Genomic DNA, 23,392 nt, shown 5'->3' on the forward strand with positions numbered 1-23,392 from the left:
AGTAATGAAGGTGCAAATAAGGGTTTTATAACAACAATGCTTGCATTTGATTTAGCGCCGTATCACGTCGTTAAGGCATCTCAAAGCGCTTCACAGGATATACTGTAAAATAGAGCGACTGTGTATGACAGAAACTCCCTTCTTCTTTCAAATAGTGCCATGGGATCTTTAATATGCACCTTGGTTTAATTAACGTCTCATCCGAAGCACGGGCATTTGGTGCGCAAGGTAAAGAAGAGCCATCTTAAGCCAGTAAGGAGAGGTTAGGATCAACCCTAACAGCAAGGTTCCGGGCCGGTTCAGTGATTCACTCGCTGAGCAATATCTTACCGAGTCTACTAAGTAACCCATGTACTTTCATTACGACTCACAAGCTAATGAATAACCTAGCACCACATTGCAGACAATAACCTTGCAACATTGAGTCTGAGAGAAATAAAAAAATACGCTTCAGTCCACACCACAATAACAGAATACATAGTTTGGATGAAAAGCTACTCATTTTTTGCAAGGCAGAATGACCTTGCAGAAAGACCTTGAACCCAGCACCAGTCTACTCATTTAAAGAGGACATTTAATAATAATAATAATCCTTGCATATTTGTGGGCGAACGCGGCAGCCAATTGCGCACAGCAATGTCCCACAAACAGTCATGGATTGAAAATAACCAATTTATTATTGTTTTTGGTTTTGGAGGGATTATTATTAGGCTCTGTGTGGAGTAAGGAAACTTGCCCAAGGTTTCGCCCTCTGCCTGGAATTGAACTCAGGTCTCTCACTTGCAAAGCGAGTGCTCTAACCACTGAGCTACAGGACTCCATATTTAAAGATTTAAAGATCCCGAAGTATGATTATTAAAAGAGAGAAGGAGGTTTCCCTCAGTAGTCTGACTGACAATCCCTCAGATTAAATACTCGCTCACATCCTGGTTGATTATGGGATTTTGTTTTGTGTTCAGAAATAGCTACCATGTTTTCCTACAAATAAAAACAACAGTCATAATACTTGGTTTAAATTTTCTGTGGACTCTTCCTCTACAGGCTCTAATGCGATAAGATGTTATCATAAAATATGGACCACTGCCCACAAAACACACACAGTCACACCACTTTAAGATATGGAAAATTTAGGTGAGTCTCCCTACTCCACACGCCTGTTTACCCAGCAGTAAGTAGGAACCTGGTTGTTAGGTGTTTGGGAATCGCTTCCTGTATCTTCATAAAAAATTGGTCGCTGAATCCATGGCTGTTTGTGGGACACTGCTGTACATAATTGGCTGCCGCGTTACACCCACAAAATGCAGTCAATCCACTTACAGCATATTCTGTGAAGCGCTTTGAGACGTTTCTATGACATGATAAGGCGCTATATCAAATGCAAGGATTATTATTACATTAATTATATTCTGCGAAGTGCTTGGAAACGTCTCTATAATAAAATGATCTTTGTATTTGATATAGTGCGTCTTCTAGACATCTCAAAGCACTTTACAGAATATACTGTAAAGTGAAATGATTGTATATTTTGTGAGCGAAATGCGGCAGCCAATTGCGCACAGCAGTGTCCCACAAACAGTCGTGGAATGAGTGACCAAATTATTATTGCTTTTTTCTTGAGGGATTATTATCAGGGGTGTCGCTCATGTCCTGCCAGAAATCGAACCCAGGTCTCTCACTTGCGAGGCGAGTGTTCTAACCACTGAGCCACAGGGCTCCTGTATCAAATGCAGAAATTATTATTACAATAAAAAATTGCATTCTCTCTTGGTTTCAGCCCGTTCATAATAATAATAATCCTGCATCAGGTCTTTTTGACCAGTACATTACTCTCTGGTTCCCACTTTTAGGCATTTGGCACGTAAGCATTTCTCATCCAGTGGATAGTTTAGTATTTGTACCAAAAACGAGGGGGATATCGTGCCTATTAAGTCAGAATGAAGTCTCAACATGCTTCAAGGGATAAACTGTAAGGTGTAGTGAATGTGCAATTTGTAGGTCGACACGGCAGCTAATTGGTGCACAGCAATGTCCCCAGAAACAGACATGAAGTGAAACAACCAGCATCTCACACGATAAACAACAACATCTTGCACTTATATCACGCCCTCACACAGAGCGGAGCCTGGTGTCGAGCCGGGAGGGAAGGTGAACGTAAGTACGGTCAAACCAGAAGAGCAACAGAACCTTGTGCTCACATTACATCTTAACCAACCAGCTTACTTCCTCCACTTAGCAGGCACCGACCGGCCTGCTCCATATTCCCCGCCCTTCCCATCCCAGAATGGGCGATCAAGCTTTCAGCGTACACAGCTCCAACTTACTGGAACTCCATCCCGGAGTCCCTCCGACTCACTCCCTCCCTCATCTCTTTCAAGGTCTGTATCAAAGTCCTGCTCTTTGACTGCACCTTCAGTCATCTTTCCTCCCCTCCCCACCCACTTCCCTCAGCTCCCAACCCCCAGCTCAGGTGCTGAGCCCCTTGGGATGCGAAATGCGCAATGTAAACATAAATCTCTTGTTATCACAACGTCGAGATGTCTCAAAATTCTGTGACGTGTTGTGACTGTATGTTTGTAGGTAAATGCAGCAGCCAATTTTGTGCACAGCGATGTCTCACAAACAGCCATAAAGTGGGCGACCAATTTTATTTGGGGTGGGGGCAGATAGTTGGCAAGGAATCCAGGAAAAACTCCCTTCTATTTTCAAATAGTACCATAGGATCTTTAAAAAGTCCACGTGAATAAGCAGACGGGACCTTGGTTTAACATTTCATCCGAAGGATGGCACCTCCAACAATGCAGAGCTCCTCCACACTCTGCATACAAATTTATTACGCACAACCCATTACCCACTGCCTCCGCTCAACTGGCTCCTGTCTTCTGCTTGTCCCTCATGCCCTCCATTCCACCATCGGTGGCCAAACTTTCAGCCACTACACCCTGAAACTCTGGAACAGTCTTCCTCTATCCCTCCGCCTTGCCCCTTTCTTCCCCATCTTTAGGTCATGCCTGAAGACTTTCCTATTCAACCATGCCTACGGTCATCTCCCCCTCCCCCGACTGAGTGTCGTGCCCCTCTGCTGTCAAGCACTCTGGGACTCTAACCTGTATGAGGGGCGCTATATAAATGGAAGTTGTTGTTGTCGGGCTAGACTGCACGAGTTCAAGGTCTTGACAACCTTCTGCGTCAGAAGCAGCAGTGCTACCGACTGACTCGAAGGCACCTGAACCAGGCTGCAGAGCAGGCAGTATGTTGCATTAGGGCACAAGTACCTGGGTTCATTTGATCCACTCTCATGGAAATGTTGTTGAAGCAGCAGCCTCTCATCGGTGCCAGTGGTGGCTGTACCCTGTCACATACGTGTGTGTGCACACTCGCGCACACACGCACTAACGCACACACACACACACGCACAAGCTTCACCGAGGCTCCGAGTGTCCCTGCTCCCAGCCTTCGTGTTCCACCAGCCAAGATGCCTTAAAGCAATAATCTCTGGCTCCGGCCAATCTCGCTATCAGCAACCAACTGAAGGTTACAGCCCCTGTTTCGTGAACCAGTAAAACAGCGCATATCTGTTGCGAGTGGGAGGGGAAATTCTGAATCCCTGACACTCCCTAAATCAGCACAAAGTTGTAAATTGAACCCTGAGCGTTTTTTTTCAGCACCAACATGGAAACACAAAGATCACAAATTATTTTTGTGTGAGTGGTTGTGTGTGTGTGTGTCTTTGTTTTTCAGAACGCCACGCAGAGAAAAATGCCATGCATTCCTCAGGACAAGTCACTGGAGCAGCAACCACTCCCTGTAAGAGTTGGTAGAAAAAAGTTGGGAGCGAGGGGGGAGGGGGAAAAGAGGAGGGCCACAATCATAGCTCAATCAGTTAGCCAGTCAATCATTCAGTCAATCAGTCAGCCAGTCAAAGCACTTGTGAGTTAATATTTATTTAAATTCCATGTGTTGAAAGCAAACAAGCACAATGTAAAGACCGTCAATAACAATAGTAATAATCCTTACATTTGACACAGCGCCTTATCACATCGTTGAGACGCCTCAAAGCACTTCACGGAAGGAAGTGGATTGGCTAGAAAATAATAATAATAATAATCGTTGCATTTGATATAGCGCTTTTCACGTCGGGAGGACGTTCCAAAGCGCTTCACAGAACATACTGTAAAGTGAATTGACTGTATATTTGTGGGCGAACGCGGCAGCCAATTGCGCACGGCAGCGTCCCACAAATAGTCGGGGATTGAGTGAACACACTTTTTTTTGGGGGGTGGCGAGGAAGGATTATTACACCAGGAAAGCGATCCGCCAATCGACGAACAACCGGATTCCTACTTATTGCTTGGTAAATAGAAGCGTGTGGAGTAAGGAAACTTGCCTAAAATCTTGCCCTCCTGACTTCGCTCAGGGACTCCACTCACTGCGCCACAGATTGGCAGGAGTTGAGATCTGTGAACCCGCATCAACCGAGCTCCGCATTTCGGCTGTGATTCTTCATCAGCGGCCATCACCCCCCCGCCAACCCAGGTCAGCTACTTCCTTCTCCTACAGGAAAGGAATGGTTTCAGGGGTGGGCTGGGGAACGAGAATGAAAACCAGGCCAGTCATTGTAAACTCCTACCAGAGGTGCCAAATAATAATAATAATAAAAGAAATCCTTGCATTTGAAATAGCGTCTTATCACGTCTTCAAGACGTCTCAAAGTGCTTCACATAATACACTGTAAAGTGAAACGACCATGTATTTTGTGGGTGAAACCCAGCAGCCAATTACACACAGCAGCGTCCCACAAACAGTCGTGGATTGAAGTGACCAATTTATTGTTATTACTTATTTGAAGGAATTATTACCCCCGAAAATTGATCCTTTAATCAACTAACAACTGGGTTCATACTTACTACTAGGTAAACAGAGGCTTGTGGAGTAAGGAAACTTGCCCTGCCAGAAATCAAACCCAGGCTCTCCCTTGCGAGGCAAGTGCTCTAACCAAGGAACTACACTCCAAATAGAAGGAAAGAAAATAAAGAAAGGAGAATGAAGGCAGGATCCAGTGGCATAGTGGTTAGATCACTCATCTCACAAGCAAAGACTTGGGTTTGATTCCTGGGCAGAGCGAAGCATTGGTCAAGTTTCCTTATTCCACACACCTTTATATCGAGCAGTAAGTAGGAACACGATTGACAGCAATCAATTTGCACTCAGCAATGCCATAGAATCATAATCTTATAGCACAGAAGCAGGCCATTCGGCCCATTGTGCCTTGCATCAGCCAACTGCGCGCAGCAGTGTTCCACAAACAGTCGTGGATTGACTGACCAAATAATTTTTTTATTTGAAGGGATTATTACCCATGCCAGTTGACTAACAAGCATCTCAAAGTGCTTCACAGAATATATTGTAAAATGGATTGACTGTGTATTTTGTGGCCGAAACACATCTGCAGGAACATCGGACAGGACGAAAGGAGAAGACCTGTGTCAGGCTTAATTCCCTGAGGGTTGACTACGCATGAGCTAGAAGTTCCACCTGAGATTTACTTTATCAATGTAGCATTCAGAGCATCCAGAATTTAGCAAATTGTTAAATTCATTCTTGATAACAACAATCCTTGCATTTGATATAGCGCCTTTCACATCAGGAGAATGCCCCAAAGTGCTTCACACTGGAAAGTGTAATAACCAGTGTTTTGTGGGCAAATATGGCAGCCAATTGCACACAGCAATGTCCCACAAAAGTGAGTGACCAATTTTATCTGGGGGATTGTTGGCCAGGATACTGGGATAGAGAAATTCCCTCCTTTTTTCAAATAGAGTAATGAGATCCTTAATGTTAACCTGAAAGCTTTTTTGTGTGAAAGTGTGAAACCAATTTTTTTGCTCATTAAAATATTTTGTACAAGGGAGCTGCAAATGATAATGATAACAATAATTTGCAGATCCACCTTTTCTATATCAACCCTGTCTGCTCCCTCTGTTTAGCAGGCTTCGGCCTGCTCCATGTAGCCTCTCTGCCCCCACCCTCTATTCCACATTCCCCTCGCCTCGCTCCCTCCCTTGCCTCCTTCAAGGTATGTCTCAAGACCCTCCACTTCAACCGCGTCTTAGGCCACCCTCCCTGCCCTCCATCCTCCCTGATCCTAACCCCCCGCCACTGCTCGGGTCCATATCTCTGACTGTCCAACAACAACGAATTAGGTTTGTACAGAGCCTTTCATGTCAGGGGGACGTCCCAAGGTGCTGGACAGTCAGGGATCTGCATCCGAGCTGGTGGTTGGGTTCAGGAGGGGTGGAGGGCAGGGAGGGTAGGGGTAGGAGGGTGACCGAAGGCACGATCGCTGAGCAAAGTCTTGAGATGGGACTTGAAGGGGACAAGGGAGGGGGCCAGGCGATAGGACTGTGAGATGGAGTTCCAGAGTTTTGGGATGTCCTCTCGACATGAACAGCACTATGCAAATGTAATTTTGTGTTGTAGTTGTAATAACAATAATACTTGCATTTGATATAGCACCTAATCAGATAGTTGAAATGTCTCCAATCTATCTTGTACATCAAATTAGGTAAAAAACATAAGATGACCGATAAAATACATCGTCACTAAACTCGCAAAGAGCTTTGAGACATCCTCCCAATTTGAAAGGTGCTAAATCAAATGATGGATTATTTATAAGGTATTTTAAAATTTTCAAAAAATTCTTTGCAACAAGTATATGGGGTAAACTTCTTCCTGGGTCTAGATAAAATCCTGTGAAGCACTTTGAGATGTTTCATCAACATGATTAGGCACTTTATGAGACGTTAAACAGCTCCCGCCTGTGCCTATTCATGTAGACTTTCAAGATCCCAAGGTGCAATTCGAAAAGAGAAGGAAATTTCTTCCAAGGTCCTGGCAAACAAACCCCCCCCAAAAATTGGTCATTCACTCTGCAACTCTTTGTGTGGACACTGCTGTGTGCAAATTGATTGCCACGTTCACCCATAAAATAGAGTCACCACACTTTACAGTATACCCTGTTAAGCGCTTTGGGATGTCCTCCCATCGTGAAAGACTCGGTACCAAATGCAAGAATTATAATAATTATTAGTATTCCGATTATTATTATCATCATCGTCAAATGAATTCATCAATTTGTCAAATTTTGGATCCTCTGAGATGGTATGTTAATAAAGTTACGCTCGACCCAGGTAGAATTTCTATACCACATGTTATCAACCCTCAGGAAGATAAGCCCGATACAAAGAGGCACACATCAGGGGAGGGATGAGATAGATGCGCAGCAGGCAACACTGCTGCCTTTGCTGATTCTCTGCACCATACAACCATATGATCGAGAGAACATACTATTTCAAGACCTGTTTTCACAGCTGGTGACACGGGTCTCTGTCTCTCTCTCGCTCGCTCTCCGACCAGCACTCTCTATGTATTAAGATTACATCTCGTCCATAACTTCAGTCACCTGAAGTTATGGACGAGGTGTAATCAGATGTAATCATCCACCTCCTTCCCCCACCCCCCCCCACACACACACAATCATATTCACACCAATTATTTTGGTCAATCAAGAACCCCCCCACAACCAGCTCGCCCAACCCACGCACAACAGAACTGTTCCCCTCCTTCATCTAAATGCACTGCCTCAACCCCCACCCCCCTCTCATATACTTTCACGGCACAGACTCCCCACCCCCCCCACCACCACTACACACACACTCCTGCCCCACTTTCCCCCTCGCCTCTCCGCACTCCCCCCTCACCCCACCCCCCCCCACCACACACCTCCCTCCCTCTCACTTCCCTGGAGCTCTCCCCACAAGCACACACGAGCATACAGCCTTCTCCCCCATCTCTCCCTCTCTTCTCCCTCGCCTCCTCCCACACACACCTTCCTCTCCCCCCCTCTCTCTCTCGCTCTCTCCCCACCTCGGACAACTCCCTCACCAACATACACCCTCCTTCCTCGCTCTCTTGGCCCACATGCCCACCCCCCGCCCCCTGGCACACACACACACACCCTCCTCCCCCTCTCTCTCTTTCCCCACCGCGCCCCCCTCCGGACAAACACCCGTACACATTCTCTCCTCCCTGATACTGGATTTACAGTAACAAACCAGGGACTATAAGGCAGTAGGGAATCTACGAAGGGGCTATTAGATTTCAACGTCCGTTTGTGACTCTTTCTGTTCCATAGAAAAGAACCGGAAATCACTGCAACTGAGCGAAAACCCGTGCAACGCTGTGTTAGTGCAACAAGTACTTAAGGTAGTGAACAATAGCAACAAATGGTCACTTCACATCCTACAAAAATTTTTGTTCGAACTTAGTTGAAGGGATGGAGGGGGGGGGGGGAGGGCAGGGAGAAAGAGAGAGAGAAGTCGAGGGGGAGAGAGAGATGAAGGGGCGAAGGAGAAAGGAGGAGGGTGCGAGGGAGAGAAAGAGAGAGAGAGACAGATAGAGGAGGAGGCGAGGGAGAGAGAGAGGAGTGGGCAAGGGAGAGAGAAGAGGGGGTGAGAGAGAGGAGGGGGCAAGGGAGAGAGAGGAGGGGGTGAGGGAGAGAGAGAGAGGAGGGGGCGAGGGAGAGAAAGAAGAGGGGGTGAGGGAAGAGGGAAAGAGAGAAAGTGGAATGGGGGAAAGGAGGTAAGTTAAGTGAAACCTCACCACTTGTTGCTGTCTGAGATATAGTGTTGCTCAAAAAAAAGCACACAAACATATAGAAACTCCGAAATCTGATTGAATGGTGACGAGTCCGGAGACCAGGGAGCCGGCCTCGAATAAACAAACAAATAAACAAACAAACAAACAAACAAGATGCCACACACCACACGAGGTACAGAAATAAAACCAGCGAAGGCAGACGCAGGCACAGCCCTGAAGGGCTGACATACCTCGCAGTCCTCTCCGATGACCAAGTCTGTTGCTGCTCGGGGGAGGCCGATGACACTGGCTGGGCACCCCCGGCTCAGGAGGATACGGAGACGAGGGCTCGCCCTGCTCTGGCTCCCCCGGACCCTGAGCTTACAGGCCCTGGCCTGGGGGAGGGCTTCGAGCGAGCAGCTCCGTGGCATGTTGGAGTGAGCGGAGCCTGCGGTGGTGGTGGTGGTGGTGGTGATGGGGGGGGGCCGGGTAGGTGGGCTGCGCTCGCTGTCCCGGGCGAGGGGCGAGGTTGAGGTGCTGCGAGACAGCCGGAGGCGGGGGGAGTCAGGGGCCGTTCCTCGGGCTCCTCGCTGCTGCTGAAACTGCAGCACTAGGCAGGGCGGCCCCCCGGCCCCCCCGCCGGGCCCCGGCTCCTGCTGTAGCGACAGGCGGCGGCCGAGTGACGGGGCACGAAGAGCGCTGCCTGGGAGCCGGCGAGGGGCCCCGTTCATCAGGGGGCTGGCGAGCAGGCGCCAGGGAGGCTCGGTGGACTCTCCATAGGAGGGGGGGTCCTCAGGACTCGCGTCCGTCTCCATGTGGTCTTCACCATCGTCGGTGGGTGTGCGCTGGAGTGAAATGTGCACCGAGGTACTCCGAGTGGGTCTAGGGTCCACCGTCAGCAGCTGAGGGATGAACACGGAGGAGCTGCGGCTGGCGGAGGATTGTTCCGGGGGGCCGGGGGACTGGCCCCGGGGGGTTGGGCTCTGCGGCCGGGTGCGGAGGGTCATGTGCACGTCGTTCTCCCCCTCCTCCTCGTCCGATGCTCTGGATCCAGGGTCCGTGTTGCTCCGGCGGGAACCAAAGTAGAGACGCAGTCGGTGAGCCATCGCTTAACAGGCGCGGGGGGGGAAGAGTGAACTGAAGAAAGGGAAGCCTTGGGTTTTCAAGAGAGGGAGGGACTGGTGGGGAGAGAGAGAGAGAGGGGGGAAGAGAGAGGGGGAGAAGAGAGAAAGGAGGGGGAAGAGGGCGGGAAGGAGGGAGAAAGAGAGACAGAAAGAGGGAGAGAGAAAGAGAGAGCGAGAGAGAGAGAGGGGGGTCGGAGAGGAAGAGCGAGAGAGAGAGAGAGAGGGGGAAAGAGAGAGTGGGGGGTGTGGAAAGAGAGAGAGAGGAGGTGGAGAAAGAGAGAAAGAGAGTGAGTGGTGGTGAAGGGGGTGAAGGGGGCTGACGAGAGAGAGAGAGAAAGGGAGGGAGTGGGGGGAAAGAGAGAGAGAGAGAGAGAGCGAGAGAAAGAAAGAAAGAGGAAAACTCGCTGCCAGGAGTGTGCGTAAAAAAAAAAAAAATCAAAGATGTAGGCTCCAGCGAAAAAAAAACTGTCCCATCTGCCAAACTGTTAGCACACTGCAGCTTGATAGCGACAGATAGCAGAAATAGCCGGCGTGACAGGCAGCATTCCAGGCGTGATTGGACAGGGGCGATCAGTGCTGCCACACAGAGAGACGTGGGGTAGGGGGTTGGGGGAGTCACATGCTCCAGACTGCTCCCCGTCAGCCGCCAGGCCAGAAACTTTTTTTTCCCCCCCCCTCTCGTTAATATATGTCATACGTGAATAAAATACAAACGCGCGCGTACGTGCTGGCCCCCCCCCCCCCGCGCGCACCGCGCCGCGCCACAGCGCGCAGCACTCTGCACCCGCGCTCACACGCACACGCGCGCACCACACACACTCACAGGCACTTCGCGCGCATACACCACAGACACACGCGCACACATCAGACACACCCACACCCCACAGACACACCCACACACCACAGACACACGCACACTGACCACAGATACACGCACACTGACCATAGACATACAAACACACCACACATACAAGCACTCCACAGATAAGAGCACACTACACATACACACTATACACATGATAGGCTACAGTCTCATGCACACACACATACTACACACGCGCGCACACAGCGAGCCAGAGCTAGAGCCAGAGTAAAGCCTGTAAGAGAAGGCACCTTTGGCAGCTGTTGCTTTTCCATCACAAGCTGCCCCCGGCCCCAGTGAGACAACTTGCAGCTCAGAGCAGCTTACCAGCACCATAAATCTGCCCGTGAGTCTGCAACAGCGCAACGCGGAGCAAGGATAAACGACAACAATCCTCACACTTGGGACACTGCCTTTCACGCCAGGAAGACATCTCGAAGCACTTCACAGTAAAGCACTCTCGCCTCCGACCCCAAGGGCTGCGGGTTCAACCACACATCCAGACATTTAATTCAAGAGTCTTTGTTGATGATCCTACACACTTGACAGAGATTCATCCATGGGACTGATGTTAAACCGAGCCCCGACTGCCTGTACAGGTGGACATTGAACAGTCCAATGGGTCAAAAACAACAACAACAACTTATATTTGTTCTATTTGAAGAGAGAAGCCAGTTTTACCAAATGTTATTGGCCGAGAATCCTCCAGCTAAAAATCTGTCACTCGCCCCCTGGCTGTGCATAGGACGTTAACGGGGGGCAAAAGAATTGGCTGGCACGTTCGTCTACAAAATTTGAAGTCCTGTGAAACGCTTGAGAGGTCTTGCTGATGTGATGAGTCACGGCATCAATGCAAAGATGACAATTTTTTTCCTTCCAACATTTGTCAACCAACGACCACAACAATTTAATCAAAAAAAATTCCAGAGCATCCGACACTGTTACCAATTTTTGTCTTAAGAAACGCATTGACTTGTTTTCTGTCAACAAATAACTACAACAAAACCGCAAGGCAAGTTGTCTAGATCCTGCATGTATGTCTCCACAAACCCTGCAACAGTATTATAATCAAAATAATCCTTGCATTTGCTATAGCGCCTTATCATGCTGTCGAGTTGCATCAACGCACTACTATTTATATGTAACATTACGTGACACTTTGCATTGTGGAGTCCTGCAGCACAGTGGTTAAGAGCACTTGCCTCGCAAGGTTCAATTCCCGGGCAGGAGCTAAATGTTGGTCAAGTTTCCTTACTCCACACCGAGTAGTAAGTAGGAACACAGTTGTTAGTCAATTGGCGGATCGCTTTTCTGGGGGTAATAATCTCTTCAACAAATAAAAATAAATAAATAATAATAATTTGGTCACTCAATCCACGACTGTTTGTGGGACACTGCTGTGTTCGACTGGCTGCCATATTTCACCCACAAAATGGACAGTTAATTCACTTTACAGTATATTCTGTGAAGCCCTTTGCGATGTCTCAACGACATGGCAAGGCGCTATATCAAAGGCAAGGAATATTATACAACAACATGAGGAAAACAATAGGTCAGTGTGGGACCAAGACACAAAATTATTGTGAATACAATGTCATGAAAACTGCAGTAGCAAATTCAGGGAATGATATTAAAGAGACAGATTAGGAAATACAGCGCACACATTTCGCTACGCATTTTCCCAGAGCTGGGGGTTCAATTCAAACACACTACCTGCTAACACACACACATGCAAACACACACCATGCACCACATGAACCCCCAAAATCCACTGACTCTTAATGCAACTTCAGCACCTACCACACTACTAACTCCAACAAGCACACTGATGAACACACTGATCTGACACATTTCACGTAGGGCAACATCTCAGAGGGCTTTACAGTGACAGGGTTGGACAGAGTAGGGAGGTGGCCACAGTCTAAAAGTTAAGTTTTTGAGGTGGCACTTGAGGATTTCGGGGATGAAAAAAGGGGGAGGAAGCTCCAGAGGTTGGGAGGGGGTCGGATCTGAATGGCAACACGGAGAGTGTAAGGGACACTCAGAAAATCCGAGTTTGCTGATAGGAGGAAGTGGGCAGAGGAGTGTGGTCGGAGAAGATCAGAGAAATAAGAAGGTGCTAATGCTTGGAGTGATTTGCAGACAACAACAACTTGCATTTACATCGCGCCCTTCATGCTGGAGGGTGTCTCAGAGCGCTTAGCAGTGGCGGAGCCCGATGCAGAGCCAGTGGGAGGGGGAAGCTGACCACAAACACGGTGGAAGAGGAAGGTCTTCAAGCATAACCTGAAAATGGGGAGAGAGGGGGCAAGGCGAAGGGATTGAGGGAGAGAATTCCACAGACGAGAGCTAGGACCGTGATGTCAACCCGCTTGATGCCCTGGAGAATACCTGCTGGCGTATTAATACACCTGGCCAGGCAGATCGCGAGGTTCACCTGGGCTGATCTGATTTCAGTTCTAAGTGTTTGCCTCAGATCCATTGGAAAGGTGATCCCAACAATAGGAGTCTAATTTCCCAAAGGTTTAGTTACCTCAGTCCCACTTTGCTATTTATCTCTGCAAAACCTTTCGCAATCTTCCCCCCAAAACATGCCAACAACAACAATAATTTGCATTTACATATCGCCCTTTACATGGGGCAGCACCTGGGAGCGTTTAACGGAGCTGGAACCTGACGCCGAGGCAGGAGGAGGGAAGAGGTGACCGACCATAAGCAACTACAACAACAACAACTCGGTTAAGAATGACACAACCCAATGAACAGTCACCAACAAAACAACATTCATGCGCACCGCCAACAGTGCAGCAACCAAAGCGCAACTCATGGCCATGAGACAGTTGGACGAAAGGACTGACATCAGGTCACATTGTAATTGAGTAAGTTTTTTTTGCAAATTAACTGCGGCCAAACAAGCTAACATAAACCCTGATGGTTTGCCAGTGGCAAAGCTCTCTCCTCCTGCCAAATCAACAGAAATCCATCTTGCTAATGGCCTGCGTTGAGAAACATGCGGAGAGAGAGGGACCTGGTTGATGTTGAGGCTCCTGTTTTTGCCGACTGCCTGATTCCATTGAAGAATAATCGGAGCTTTTTTGCTCATCTGACTCAACAACTGTGAGCTCTTGGCACAAACATCTCCTTAAGTTTTTTTTAAACTTCAACGTTCAAAAAAAATAAGTAAAAAAAAACACACTCACTCGCACAATCCTTCCGTGTGTCCCACCCACGTACCACCTGGCAACTCACAGCAGCTGCAGAAGCAACTCAAAACCCCACAGAAGGTCACATTAGTGGCTTTGGTCCATACTCTGATACAAGTCAAGCCTTCAGATCCTCTACCATTTGCTCCTCCAAAGCCCCTCTCTGTCACTCTCCCTCCTTCTCAACACACCCGGGCTCCTTTTTTTTTTAAAGTACGGCCTCGAAATCTACCTCTTTAGCTGAGTCTACGGCCAACCTCCCCCTTCTTCTCTCCCTTGCCCTGGTCACTTGCCCACACCAGGCTCCGTGACCCCATCAACCCTACCTTCGCTCCTCTCCACTGGCTCCCCATCCCTCAGAGGATAGAATTCAAAATCCTCATCCTCACTTTCAAGACCCTCCACGGCCTTGCCCCCTCCTACATCTCTGACCTGCTGACCCCCTATCAAACTGTCCACTCCCTCCGCTCCGCCCATGTTTCCTGCCCGACCCACCCTATCATCAACGACCAGGCTTTCAGCCTCTCCGTCCCCATTCTTTGGAACTCCATCCCACAACCCTTTTGCCTTGCTCCCTCTTTTGCCTCCTTCAAGGCACGACTGAAGACCCTCCTTTTCGAAGGTGCCTTCAGCCGTCTTCCTACCCCTCTGCCCTCCCTCATCCCAACTCTGCGCCACCCACCCCCCCCCCACACTCGGGTCCTGATCCCTGACTGTTCAGCGTCTTGGGACATCCTCCCGATGTGAAAGGCGCTTTACAAACGTCATTTTTTTTGTATTGTTGTTGTCCTGAGCCCAACTCGTGGAATCCCATAGCGTAGCATAACACACTCGCCTTGCAAGCATGAGGGCCCAGGTTCGATTCCAGGACGGGGCAAAACCTTAGGCACGTTTCTTAACTCCACACACCTCTGTTTACCTAGTTAGTAAGTAGGAACCCAGTTGTTAGTCAATTGGTGGATCACTTTCTGGGGATAATAATCTCAATCTCACTCAATCTTCGACTATTTGTGGGACACTGCTGTGCGCAATTGGCTGCCGTACCTCGCCCACAAAATACAGTCAATTCACTTTACAATACACTCTGTGAAGCGCTTTGAGCCGTCTCAACCACGTGATGAGATGCTATATCAAATGCAAGGATTATTATTCTTATTATTTTTGTAAAACACTCAGAAAAATTACCCTACAGGCTATGTAAACACGAGCTGTTGTTGTGGCTGCTGGGGAAGACAGAGTATCACAAGACAAAGTAATGAAGTGATGTGGATAAGCTGGGACTCGAGAGTAGTGTCACAAGGTGTGTGAGTCACAAGATCAACAACAAGAAGTATTTATATAGCACCCTTCATGCAGGATGGTTTCTCATGAGAGCATTACACAGTGGTGGGGTTGGATGCTGAGCTATGGAGAAGAGGGTGGGGGAAGTGGCCATAGGCGCCGTTCAAGAGATAGGTCTTAAGTGAGATTTAAAAATAGATGAGGAGATAAACACAGGCCCCAACATAGCGTCCAAAGCAAAATTCACTGATGAGACAGTGAATTGTAAACAAACTCAGCTGGTTTACTGAGACTGAGACATTGGGTAGTTATATCGATTTGCTTATGTATTGAACTATAACAACACCCAACCCAATGGCAGCTACATTGAATTGCCTCAAAGCACTTCAAAGAAACAGCTGTTGAGTGTAACCATTAAATGTATAGACAAATGGACAGCCATTTTGGTAACAGCCAGGTCCCATGAACAGCCGTGAAGTGAGCATGAGTTTGGTTGGGACACTGCCGTGCGCAATTGGCTGCCGTGTTTCGCCCACAAAATACACTTTACAATTTGCCTTACAGTATGTTCTGTGAAGTGCTTTGAGACGTCTCGACAACGTAATAAAGCTCTATATCAAATGCAAGGATTATTATTACACTCAACCATGGTGATGGGTTTCCGTATGTACAGACACCCAGCGATACCAGACACCAGGGTGATAGCCACAGTAACTACTGCTGTTGCCAATTACCACAATAAGCACTCGCTACAGATACACAGTCACTACATATTAAAAAGTAAAATCATATGAAGCACTTTGGCGAGACTTCTCAACGAGGTGATGAGGTGCTATATCGAATGCAAAATTTTTTATATTATTATTATCATCATGAAGTGCAGACTTTGACTTAAAAGTCAAGGTCTAAAGGAGAACCACTACACCTAATGAGGACTAAGGACACAAACTTTGCACTGGGTTGGAACAGATTTCAATACAAAACCACAATGTTTATGTGTAGAATTTTCTCTTCAACATTTCAAGCCACCTTAACAGCTAACAAAATAACCAGAAATGGGTTTAGGAACAGAGGAAAAGGAGTAGGCCCCTCGAGCCTGTTCTGCCATTCTATTCGATGATGGCTAATCTGTACCTCAACTGCAATTAGCCGCCTATCCCTCGATACCCTGACCTAACAAAAATCTATCCACCTCAATCTTGAGAATTTTAATGGATCCAGCATCCACAGCCTTTTGGGGAAAGAGTTTCCACCACTCTGCACGAAAAAAATGGTTCCTGGTTTCACTTCTAAATGGCCCTTTTTTCTGGATCCCACCCACTAACCCCATCACTGAGGAAATTTTACCTGAGAGACAAATTTACCTGAAAAACAAGTAACGAAACCGTACGTACCATTGTATGGTTAAGCAGTGCTCTTCAACCCTAGAAATTACAACATTTTTGCTTTCCAAGAACATTTCTTGCTCATGGGACTGCAAAGAGAACCTCAGGGCAATAGATTATGACAAGGCAAAATACCCCCCAGGGTGTTCAAACCAGCTTTCCACAATCGGCTTCAGCAGCAGCATAGTTTAATCATCATTAATAATGTACGTTACCCATTTGCCACTGACACTGTATAGTCTCTTGAGCCTCCACTGGAGCTGGTCTCAATGCCACAATCATATAACTCTATTTCCACTTCCACATATCATCTCTCGCTTTCACCCACAAAATGTAGAATCAATTCACTATATATTCAGGATGTATTCTGCGAAATACTTTGAGATATCTCAACAATGTGATGAGGTGCTGAATCATATGCAAGAATTATTATCATCTCTGGAATTTCCATGTGTAGGTGGGATGCAAGAAATTCTGGTTTGGATACTCTTAAACACAGTGTTGGGTTTCCACATGTGTCAGACACCCATCTGCCCCAAAAAACACTGATATCAGGGCCCCACCTCTCAAAATACAATTCTATATTTACACAGCACCTTTCACATCAGGAGGTCATCCCAAAGTGTTTAACAATACCGACTGGGAACCCGGCAGATGTTAAAAGATGTTAAAAAAAAGTGGAGGGTGGGGAGGAGTTGAGCAAATGTATTCATCAACAGGAAAAAATACACACAATTACATACCACTCGACTTTGAAGCAGAGGAGATCAAGAGACCAAGTATTACCGAGATTGTTGACAGTAACAACTACTACTTACATTTACATTACAGCTTTCACCAAGGATAATGTCTTGAGGCACCATACAGTGTGACAGCGGTTGGATGCCGAGCAAGGGAAAAGGGGGGAGGGGGAAGTACGGTCAAAGATGTAGGTTTTCAGGTGCACTTTAATGATGTGGAGGAGAGATTAAGGTAGTGAGTTCCAGAGATTAGTCCCAACCTTAATTTCTCCACCTCACCTGGTGTCGCCAATAGTGGATTGGGGGGAAAGACAGACATCAGGTCTGAGGGAGAGGCAGCAGGAGAGTGGGGTACAGTACAAGTGCATAAAAGGGATTTGAATGCAAGGGTGAGGATCTTGATGATGATCAAGGAGACAGTGGGAATGATGGACTTGCAGAGTTTGGCCTGGGTGATGATACAGGTAACAGTTCTCATCAGCTGGACTTTATGGATAGTGGAACTTGGGAGACCAACAAGGAGTATGACAAAGGCGTGGGTGTGATGGCATTTGGAATGAGGAATCTGAGGCAAGCAATGTAAACAACAACAACAACAAAATTACATTTGTATAGCACCTTTCACGTCAGGAGGACTCCCAAGGCGCTGGATAGTCAGAGATTTGGACCTGAGCTGGGGGTCAGGATCGGAGGGTGGAGGGCAGGGGTTAAGCAGGGTGATCGAAAGCACGCTCGAAGAGGAGGGTCTTGAGATGGGCCTTGAAGGAGGCAAAGGAGGGGGAGAGGAGGAGGGACTATGGGATGGAGTTCCAGAGGGTGGGGGCAGAGTGGCAGAAAGCCTGCCCCCAGCGGTGAAAAATGTACAATTTCACAGTCATAGCAGGGCATCTGAGCGAGACCCAAAATTTCACCCAGTCTTCGCCTGTAAAACTACTTTGTGTCTTAAAATTAAGATTGGAAAATTCATAATTTTAATTTCATTACTCTTATCGATTCGGAAGCCATGTGAGGGACAACTGGGCTTCCAAATTAAGATTGAATTGACAACAACTTGCCATTATATAGCACCCTTCACACAGGGTAGTGTCTCAGAGCGCTGCAAAGCTTAAGGTGTTTTCATAATTCTACGCGAATCTTGGATTTGAATTAGAAACAGATTTACCAGCCGACACCAGGAGAGATTGTGAGTCTCTCTAAGAGTACACAACTCAGGAAATCAGCAAAAGGAGGCAACTTATCACAATTAGCACTCACCAGTCGGTTTTCATCAAACACTTCGAACTGCAATCTGTGGTTCTGGGGATTGACCTGCAATGGGAGTAATTATGTTACTGCCACATTCTCAATTAATCACCTGCTGGTCCATCTACAGCGAAAATATCAGAATCGACCTTCAGAAAAGACTGTCTTCATACGAAGAGCAGCACAAGCATGCCGAGCCCGATACAAAGGAAAATCAAGTTCTAATGCTTAAAAATTATTTCTCCCAAAGGACAGATATTGTCAAAGAATCTGTACATGAGGGAGAAGGGAAAAAGGGTATAGGTTAAGGAATGCCATAGTGTAGTGGTTAGCGTGCTCGCCTCACAAGCGAGAGGATTTGGGTTTGATTCCCAGGTGGGGAAAAAATCTTGGATAACAAACAGTGTTAACCTGGTGTCAAGGAATGTCCCAGAAAACCAAACCACTTATAACCACACTGGCAGAAGCCATTACACCCTGGCTAAATCTTAGGCAAGTTTCCTTACTCCGCACACCTCTGTTTACCTAGCAGTAAGTAGGAACCCAGTTGTTGATCGATTGGTGGATCACTTTCCAGGGTGTAATGGTTTCTGCCAGTGCAGTTAGCAAGTGGTCTGGATTTCTCGGACATTCCTTGACACCAGCTAACACCGTTTGTTATCTAAGAGTGTGTTTGCTGTGCGAGCAGCAGCTTCTACACTATAAACAAATTCACACATCCAGATATTCACATTATGTGAACGGCCATCTTCAGATACGTAGGGCAATCATTGTAGGTAAGGGAAATAGGAGGTTGTGGGCTCCATTGGAGTATCTACCCTGGTGTGGAATAGTTGGGCTAAATAGTTTGTTTCTAATCTGCACTAATGCACTATTGGAGGGGGGGTGGGGGTGGGTAACAGGAGGGAAAATGATAAGAGAAATGTATGGCATCTCAGGGGGGTCAGGGGCTCTGGTGTTTCGAAAAGAGATGTCAAATGGCAAGCAAGTCAGACCCTTCTTATTCATGGATCAATAGAAATGGATTAAAAGATCTCCAATAAGTCAGGGTTGTTGAACGATTTCTATTAAGGGAGAAGAGATGGGTATTGTTTGATCGTGGCAGAGCACTCACGCACGCATGCACTCACACACACTGTTTGCTTTACTACATCACAAGTTTATAATGAGAGCAGATTAGCTGATCATTATAACAAGGGGCCTTTTCACTCAAGGAAAACTTCAAAGATATGCAAAGCACGGAAACAGGTCACTCAGCCCAACCTGTCCATGCTGGTGTTTATACTCCACACGAGTCTCTACCCATTCCTTACTCCCTCCCTTACCCTTCAATTCCCCGCTCCCTCATGTGAAAGTCTAGCTTCCTCTTAAATACATCTACACTATCTGATTCAACCACTGCTTCAGGTAGTGAGTTCCAGAGTCTCACCATCCTCTGCATGAAATAAACTCTCCTAAATTCGCTTTTAGATCCCCTAGTCATGATCTCATACCTGTGTCTCCTGGTTACAAGTCCCCAACCTATTGATTAACCTTATCAAACCCAATTATAATTTTTTAAACTCCTCTATTAGGTCGTCTCTTAAATGTCTCTTCTCTAGTGAAAAAAAATCTAGCTTATCCAGTCTATCCTGATAGCCATAACCTGCCAGGCCTGGTATCATCCTAGTAAATCTACTCTGTAGAGTATTTCCATCACTGCCATATCCTTCTTAGTGGTGTGGAGCCCAGAATTGACACAGTACTCCAAGTGTGGTCTCACCAAGGTCTTGTACAAACTAACCAAGATTTTCACTTTACAGCGAATTAAATACTGGACTATTCAGTTTATTTATAGTTTGTGTGTGTGTGTGTAAACTCTTTACTTACCCGGAAATAAAATTCTTCATTCCATTTTGGATTCAGTGTCTGAAAAACAAAATTATTTCCGTCAGTTAAAAACCACACAATCGCCAATGGTCACCTCTTCCCATCCCCCTAGCTCGGCATCAGGCTCCGCCTCTGAAACATTTGTCTGCCCGAGGGGTGCTATATAAACGCAAGTCGTTGTTGTTGTTTAACATGAAGACTTCAGGCATCTCTTCACAAACTTGGTACCGTTATGATCTGGCTGCTGTATATGCAAACACAAGGCGAGACCTAAGCTTAGCCATTTTATTAGTTCTCTTTCCCCATTTACTTCTTTATTTTAAGCACTCGGCGTCCCTTGAAATTAAATCACTACGATCCATATAGCCCAGCATCTTCCTGCATCGTAGAATTAATATAAATAATCTTTATATTTAATGTTTCATGTCGGGAAGACATCTCAAAGTGCTTCACAGGATGCGAAGGAACAACAAATTGCATTTATATAGCGCCACTCATGCAGGGTAGCTTCCCAGCTTGACAGTGGTAGAGAACAACAGCAAGTTAGGGAGCGGTGGAGGTGACCGTAGGCATGCTCGAATAGGAAGAACATCAACCATGACCTGAAGATGGGGAAGAAGGGGGAAAAGCGGAAGGATAGAGGAAGAGTGTTCCAGAGATAAGGCACATGCAAGAGTCCAGAACTAGTCGAGTGGAGGCAGCGGGTAGTGGGTTGGGGAGTATGCATGTCGGAGAGGTAGGGAGGTGCCAGGGCATAAAGGGATCTTAAAATCAATCCATTTGGTGATAGGGAGCCATTGAAGCCTGACTAGAACTGGTGTGATGGGCGTATGGAACTGGTGTGATATACGGTTGCGTATGTCGGCCGCGGACTTTTGTATTAGGTGGATTTTGTGGATGGTGGAGCTGAGGAGACCTATGAGTATATATCATCACTGCGGGCAGAGATTCCTCCCATTCAGCTTCTCTTAACCCTGCAAGCCAAAGCCTTAACCGGTGGTGTAGTCCTAGCTGGGCAAGCAGATGGAAATCTTGTCAAACAGTGCTATTAAAGGCACGTTTTAGCTGGTTCCCCAAGCCTTGGCTCTTGCCAACCTGTGCCTAATATTTTCTGGAATTAGGTAAACTGGATGCCTCTCTCCAGGGAGAGAGAGCACATCCCATTCCAACAATCTATCTCTGGAATTTCTATGTGTAGTGGGATGCGCAGAATTCTCAGTCTGAAGCACGGTGATGGGTTCCGTGTGTGTCCGGGTGAGTCAAGAAAAAAAATCCTGTGAAGCAATTTGAGACATCTTGATGACATGATATGGCAATATACAAAATGGAAAGATTATCATTATTTTATTAATCCTCCGAGTGTAGGACTTACAAAATGCAGAGGGCACTTGAAAAGTGGGAGGCTGACAGGTATCTGAAAGATAAGATGCTTGACGGACAACTTGCTCTGAGACTCGATGAGCCGGATGTGCTCATATCTGAGCTGTAAATTACTACAAATTATGGCTGTTCTTCAGACATCACTGTACGCAAATCGGTTGCTGCATTCCCCAACCAGTCCTTGATGTAAATCTATGAAGCGCTTTGAAACTGTGATACCATGATAAAATACTGTATCAAATGCAAGGATGGTCAATGTGCACAGATGATTATTAATAATTAATGATTCAGTAGCCATAGTGCTGGAGTGCTGAACCAGCGATTACATGAGGGTGAGGAGGAACTTTTATCTAATTCCTTCCTCTTGGATTTTGTACGTATGTGAATTTGGCAAGCAGGAGGGAAGATTTTTTGTGTGTGGGAGAGATTGAGATGAGCTCCTTCCTATCTTGCTGAAGAACATATTTGTTCTATACTTGTTAATTGGTGCAAGAGACAGACGGGGGCGGAAGGCGTGGAGGAGGCCAAAAGACGCAACAGTGTGGAGGATTGGAGGCAAGCTCTATCTCTCGCAGAAACCCAAAGCCAATTTTCTGAGCTCGTGCTTTTTTAACAATAATTCTTGTATTTGATTTAACATCTCATCACGCCATTGGGACATCTCACAGGACTTCACAGAATAGACTGTAAAGTGAATTGACTGTATATTTTGTTGGCAATTTGCTGACAAACATACAGTCACTATGCTTGAAAATTACTTCCGAGATGCTGCATATCAAACCCGAGGATCATTGCTGCATTAATTGCGGGACATTCGCAATTAAACTTCAAAAGTCCAATTACCTCGAGTTCTATTGAGCGCTACCTTTGTAAATACACACACGAGTATTGGGGTTACAGTGTACAACTGTGAATATAGTGCATCCCAGTGATAAACTACTTTACTGTAGCGCAGGTTCAGATAAAATGCATTTGAGGTACAGGCCCTGAAATTTTCTAACCTAAAAATTTATGCTCCTGACATTGACTAAAAATAATAATAATAAATAATAATAATAATTCTTACGATTGAAATAGCACCCCATCACATTGTCAAGACATCTCAAAGCATTTCACAGGATATACTAAAAAGTGGTGTGACTGTGCATATTTTGTGGGGGAACTCAGTAGCCAATTTTTGCACAGCAGTGCCCCACAAACAGCTGTGAAGTCAGTGATCAATTTTATTGACAGCAGGGAAACTTTACAGGTTTTGTTCCTTTCACTGTCCTATGAAGTCCGCTGGCAAGTGTCACTGGGTCAGTAAGCTCCCTTACCCATTCCCTGGAAACTTACCTTTTTTATAGTTTTGGTCTGAATCAACCCCAATTCTCGGTTCTCGTCAGCCACATACAACGATAGCTTCACATAAGGATCACTGGGGAGAAACAAACAAAAACATTGGAAGTTTTAGCTTCAGTTTTATTAACACTCCTTCAGTGAAGCTCTCCAAGATGTTATACTACCTGCTTCATGTTCCCCCTCCCTGTCTACTCCAGCATTGGCAACCGAGCTTTCAGCCTTTCTGTCCTCACTCTCCCAAACTCCATCCCGGATTCCCTCTGACTCGCTCTCTCTCTCACATCTCATTCAAGGTATGTCTCAAGATCTTCCTCTTTATCCTCGCTTCTCC

The 23,392-nt window shown here is 46.5% G+C and overlaps 1 protein-coding gene across 7 annotated transcripts in view; it reads right to left on the bottom strand.

Moving 5' to 3' along the window:
- Positions 1-23,392, bottom strand: part of nedd4l (NEDD4 like E3 ubiquitin protein ligase) — a 199,465-nt gene that overhangs the window by 90,828 nt on the left and 85,245 nt on the right. For all 7 annotated transcript variants that reach the window (XM_042335951.1, XM_042335944.1, XM_042335933.1 and 4 more), the window contains exons 3-5: positions 23,056-23,137; positions 20,341-20,379; positions 18,484-18,537 (exon numbers count right to left, since the gene is read on the bottom strand). In XM_042335951.1, the coding sequence (XP_042191885.1) occupies positions 18,484-18,537; positions 20,341-20,379; positions 23,056-23,137 (175 nt within the window). The remainder of the gene's footprint in view (positions 1-18,483; positions 18,538-20,340; positions 20,380-23,055; positions 23,138-23,392) is intronic.

This window comes from Callorhinchus milii, unplaced genomic scaffold (assembly GCF_018977255.1).
Source record: "Callorhinchus milii isolate IMCB2004 unplaced genomic scaffold, IMCB_Cmil_1.0 Scaffold1, whole genome shotgun sequence".
Taxonomy (NCBI): domain Eukaryota; kingdom Metazoa; phylum Chordata; class Chondrichthyes; order Chimaeriformes; family Callorhinchidae; genus Callorhinchus; species Callorhinchus milii.